The sequence below is a fragment of the Canis aureus genome, chromosome 18, assembly GCF_053574225.1.
Source record: "Canis aureus isolate CA01 chromosome 18, VMU_Caureus_v.1.0, whole genome shotgun sequence".
Taxonomy (NCBI): domain Eukaryota; kingdom Metazoa; phylum Chordata; class Mammalia; order Carnivora; family Canidae; genus Canis; species Canis aureus.
The window spans coordinates 59,618,293-59,624,405 of record NC_135628.1 but is presented as its reverse complement, the minus strand read 5'-3'; the positions used below and the strand labels follow the sequence as shown (position 1 = coordinate 59,624,405).

The following is a 6,113-nucleotide window of genomic DNA, read 5'->3' as shown; positions in this document are numbered from 1 at the left end:
AGAGTTGATGTCTGTTGTTTTTTGTTTTGTTTTATTTTATTTAAGTCTATGTGAGGTTAGACTTTCATCATGCAATTCTTCTAGTTTTTGAAAATGAAGGATACTTTCCATCTCTATTGTACAGTGTAGCATCTATACTCTTCCACTATAACACATTTCTTCTTTTTTTCATATGTACATCTCCATGGCCATCTTTTTCAATAAGATTAAAAGTCTTTGCATCAGAAATTATGTTTTATTCATCTTTGTCTTGCTAAGACTTCACAAAGTGAATTGAACATAGTAGGATGAAAACATGTGTGATTGAATGAGGAAGAAACAAGTGTCATATACTTTTATAAGGTTCAAGTAGGGCAGTGAGATAGCATAAGAGTGGAGAGGGGATGGGGTCTCTGAGAAAATGCATAGAGATGAGGAGAGGAGTAGTATTCCCTCTGAACAACTGCTATTAGATGCAATTTAGACATTAACTGTCCCAAATGGTGGCAATTTGTTCTGTGAAGATGGGGGCATGAGATAGTCTACTTAGTCATGAAATTTGTTAAAATGCTGTAATTTGCAGAAATATCACAGCCTTCTGATGCTGATAAGAGTAATAAAGAGCTTAGGGGAACATAATCCAATAAATCTTTGTGATTTTTCTAAATCTGGCTTGTTTCTAGGGTCGATTACTTCTAACAAGATAAAGACATGGATAAAAGAAATGAGTCTTCAAGTACAGATTTTATCCTCTTGGGCCTCTTTCCTGGTATAAAACACATCAACCTCCTTGTCTCTGTCATCCTTCTGATCTACACTGTAGCTCTCACCACAAATTCCATCCTTATACTTCTGATCTGGGTGGATTCTCACCTCCATACACCCATGTACTTTCTGCTTAGCCAACTGGCTCTCATGGACCTGACATTAATCTCTAGCACTGTACCCAAGATGGCAAGTGACTTCTTCTCAGTGAAGAGGACTATATCACAGGTGGCCTGTGGTACTCAGATATTTTTCTTCCTGACTGTAGGAATTGCTGAGTGTATTATCATAACCCTTATGGCCTTTGACCGTTATGTGGCCATCTGCAAACCTCTGAGATATACCCTGATCATGAGCCAGAAAGTATGTCTGCAAATGGCTACTGTCTCCTGGGCTGGAGGTGCCCTTATATCACTCATGCACACAGCATATGCTATGCATTTCCCCATCTGCGGTTCCAGAGAGATTTCCCATTTCCTCTGCGAGGTCATGGCTATCCTAAAATTGGCCTGTGAGGACATCTCTGCCTATGAGAAGGCTGTAGTAATGACAAGCATTGTGGTGCTCCTCATCCCTTTGTCCTTTATCCTGTCTTCTTATACTCTCATCTTCCTTTCTGTCCTCCGCATGAACTCCCTGGAGGGCAGGAATAAAGCCCTGGCCACATGTTCTTCCCACCTGACTGTGGTGAGCCTCTACTTTGGTCCAGCGATGCTGGTTTACATGAGGCCCAGTTCTTACCACAGTCCCAAGCTGGACCAGGTTCTCTTTATGCTTGGTGCCATCCTCACCCCCATGATGAACCCCCTTATATATAGTCTGAGGAACAAGGATGTAGTGGGTGTTCTGAGAAACATGTTGGGACGCTGCCTAACCTCACATTAGACCATAAGATGAATGTCAATTACTATCTATCTCTATTTCAGTCTAAGTCAGTCTTGCTTAGTCTTACTCTAGTCAGGTCCTAGTTCTGATCTTTCCATGCTTCAAATTGCAATGGGACCACTGGCTTTAGGGATTCAGTCTATATATACAAAAATCTGGTGAAATATACTTCTTCATGTTTCTTTAAGAATGTTAGACCCACATTCTCAGATTGTGAGCCTCCAGGAATTAGGCACTCCAGGGTTGATGATGATTGATGGTGGTGATGATGGTGGTGGTAAATGTGATGATAATGTAGTTGGAGTGCTGGTACTTAAGTTGTTGGAGATAGTGATGGTAATGATGATGATGTTCCTTTTAAGCAAAAAAAGAACTGGTTAATGATACCTTTTTCAACTACAAAGGCAGGTATGCCAATTTTGATCCTTGAAATAGGCCAATCACCACAGAAAGTCTATGGATGGTACATTTTCCATAGATCTATAAGTTAAGATAAGAATTAAATTGCTTTCTTGGCTTCCAATCTTTTAAATGAATAGACTATACCTAAACAAAAGTCAATTAATTTATTCTATTTTAAATATTTTTTTCTTCTATTTAAAATTTAAATTATTTTATGAAATTTCCCAATTATCGAAAAGAATCTATATAAACAAGACTATTTTTTGTTTTGACTCTTTATTTTTAAGAATAGATAATTATATTAGATGATGGAAATAGTTATTTGGAGGCTTAATCATTGGAATGAATTTGATTTTTTTTCATTTCTAGTGACTTTCTGCCACTTAATGTCAAAAGAATAAATACTCACATTTTAGCATAAGGGGAAATAGAATGAATGAAGCTGACCCTATAAATGTGGAAGTATTCCTGTCCTAACATCTGACAGTATGAACACAAACAGACTTTAATAGAACCTAAACTATTTAATAATCTACTAGTACATTCATCATATTTTAATTGTACTGGTTGGGTGACTGAGGTAAGACAATGTAAAATTATTTATATACAATTATTTAACCCCCAGAAAGAAAAGTGAAGAATAAATGTACCTAGGAAAAAATTTGAAAATTAGAAAGTGATCCATAAAGGATCCCTAAATCTCTAGGGGAAACAATTAAGATTATTAATTTTTAAATCTGAAATGTGTTGAGGATTATATGAAATATTTTGATCTACAAAATGGATAAGTAACAAAGTTTTAGGATATTCCTCCTATAAATGATTAATATAAATTATTTGTGCAAGGAAGAAATGTATGTATCAATTGAAGTGTAGGGCAGAGTGGGTTGGAGATAAGTATAAAAAAGAAATCTTTAATTTTAAGATTTTCTTTTTTAAATTTTGAGTGATCTCTACATCCAATGTTGTGTTATAACTTCCAACCTTGAGATCAAGAGTTACATGCCTTACCTACTGAGACAGCCAGACACCGCTAAACCAGAAATTTTTTGTAGTGATTGAGCGAGCACATATGCAAGGATGTGTGCTTTAGCATGTAAGCATTACTCAGTGTTCAGGTTTCAGTGTTTCTATTTATTATTTTTTAGCATTTCTATTTCTAACAATAAATCTGAGTTCCTTGTACTTCAGTTTTCTTTCCAATATAAGCATTATTTCACACTAAATAAAACAAGAGAGGCAGTGTTTTATAAATGTCCTACCCAAAACGTTAAATATCTACTCAAATTAGCCATTCTGCTTCAATTTGTTCCAGCAAAGTGGCATCACAGTTTTGGAAAAGTCGTATGTCTTATGGGAAAACAACTATTATGTCTCATTAACTACCTAAAGTACTTTGGTTCATCCCAACAACCATTATGACAGAGTTCCCTTCCACAACTTGGATGAAGTAGTAGGAGTCCACTTAGATGGGACTTGAGCTGAAAAAGGAAGTGAGATCCATAGTTCTTGTTTGCTTTAAGCGTCTGGTGGCTTCACACAAAGTTGTATAAGTACCCTCTTTTTCCATGCATGAATAAAATGGGGCTTTAATACATTGACATTCTTTAAGATAATAAATGAGAATGGTTGGGAAGAGAAAATCCTCAGGTAAACTTCTCATTCATTTGCTCTCCATTGCAGATGTCACACTAACTGTCAATAGAGATTTGGTAAATGCAAAGCATGCTCAACTGAACTCAGCATTAGGAAAAAATACAAGGCAGCTCAGCACCTGTAAGAAGTCCATTACCTTGTCCAATTTCTCCTTATGGAGACCAAAGTTATGTAGCAGAAACCAGTTCTCTCTCATATAATTGGAAACATTTCTCTAGAAATGCCTAAAAAGAGAAGATAAAGTTATGTAGCACGATCACATTCCCCAAATACATGAAAAGAAATGAAATGAGACACTTTAAAAGACAAAATGTAAAGTGATGTAAAGAATTGTGACAGCGTGAGGGTAAGGGAGAATGGGAAAACACCTCCGCCCTCTTCATAGATTGGGATTTCATTGATGAGAAAACTTATAGCATCTCTAATATACACTTAAGCATCACTAAAACAAAAACTGCTTTTCCTAGATGATCGAAATTGCCACTGGTCCCTTATTGGCCTCTTAATTTGAAATAAGCTATTAGATAACTTACATCCTCACTATCAAACAGCATCTCATTACTAAATACAGTAAATCATTCCTAAATTTTAACTAATTATTCTAACCTCATTTCAGTTCATTTATTTGATTTTTTCTCTCATTAATGAGTTAGATGCTACCTCTTTGGCCATTTTATTATACTTTAACCATCCTACCTCTTCAAACTCACAGATAGTTTTGCCATATTTTTTTAGGTGTGATTATAAATTGATTGCCTTGGTTTGGGTTCCCATTATTATTCTTATAGGATGTGAAGACTCCATAAATATTTTCATCCTGATTGTTCCCTCTTGGCCTTTGAGGAAATTGTGCCCTTCTTCTCCCATGGGGGGATCAGCCAGCTGTTACACAAAAATCTGAAGTCAGATTGGAATAAGCCCATCTCAGTCTTTCCAAAAAATGCTAACCATTTAGTCTGGAGCTGAGAAAATCCTGGTCTCCATGTAATTTTAACTCTATTGTACTGAAGATGCTTGAATATTCACAGCTAAAAGAAGTTGAAGAGTTGGAATCAGTGGCTATACAGCTTCTTCAATTTCAAAGAAAGAAAACCAATATGAAGGCTCTCATTCAGAATAGAAGGAGAGATAAAGAGCTTCCAAGAGAGGCAGAAACTGAAGGAATATGTGACCACCAAGCCAGCTCTGCAAGAAATACTAAGGGGTATTCTGTAATAGAAAGAGGAAGGCCAAGGGAACAATCCCAAAAACGGGACTGAATAGGTATCATGATGACAATAAATTCACATCTTTGAATAGTAACTCTGAACGTGAATGGGCGTAATGACCCATCAAAAGGTGCAGTAACATTTCAGACTGTATAAAAAAGCAGGACCCATCTATTTGCTGTCTACAAGAGACTCATTTTAGACATAAGGACACTTACAACCAGAAAATAAAAGGTTGGAAAACCATGTACCATTCAAATTGTCCTCAAAAGAAAGCAGGGGTAGCCATTCTCGTATCAGATACTTTAAAATTTATCCCGAAGATTGTACTAAGAGATGAAGAGGGACACTCTATCATACTTAAAGGATCTATCTAACAAGAGGACCTAACAATCATCAATATTTCTGCCCCTAATGATGGAGCTGCCAAGTATATCAATCAATTAATAAACAAAGTTAAGACATACTTAGATAATGCACTTAAGCTACGTGACTTAAATGTAGCACTTTCTACAAATGACAGTCTTCTAAGCACAATATCTCCAAAGAAACAAGAGCTTTAAATGATACACTGGACCAGATGGATTTCCCAGATATCTACAGCACTTTACATCCAAACGCAACTGAATGAATACATATTCTTCTCAAGTGCACATGGAACTTTCTCCAGAATACACCACATACTGGGTCAAAAATCAGGTCTTAACTGATACCAAAAAATTGGGATCATCGCCTGCATATGTTCAGACCATAATGCTTTTAACCTAGAACTCAATCACAAGAAGAAGTTTGGAAGGATTTCAAACACGTAGAAGTTAAGGACCATCCTGCTAAAAGATGAAAGGGTCAACCAGGGAATTAAGGAAGAATTAAAAAGATTCATGGAAACTAATGAGAATGAAGATACAACCATTCAAAATCTTTGGGATGCAGCAAAAGCAAACCTGAGGGGGAAATACATCACAATACAAGCATCCATCCAAAAACTGGAAAGAACTCAAACACAAAAGTTAACCCTGAACCTAAAGGAGCCGGAGAAATAAACAGCAAATAGCTCCTACACCCAGCAGAAGAAAATAGTTATCAACATTTGAGCAGAACTCAATGAAATAGAGACCAGAGGAACTGGGGAACAGTTAACAAAACCAGGAGATGGTTCTTTGAAAGACTTAATAAGATAGACAAACCATTAGCCAGCCTTATTAAAAGAAGAGAGAA

At 36.3% G+C, this 6,113-nt stretch overlaps 1 protein-coding gene across 1 annotated transcript; it reads left to right on the top strand.

The window, feature by feature from the left end:
• The first annotated feature begins 690 nt into the window (after positions 1–690).
• On the top strand, positions 691–1,629 carry LOC144288420 (olfactory receptor 2T27-like). The gene has a single exon (XM_077855923.1). The coding sequence runs from the start codon at positions 691–693 to the stop codon at positions 1,627–1,629; it is 939 nt and encodes a 312-aa protein (XP_077712049.1).
• Positions 1,630–6,113: the final 4,484 nt, after the last annotated feature.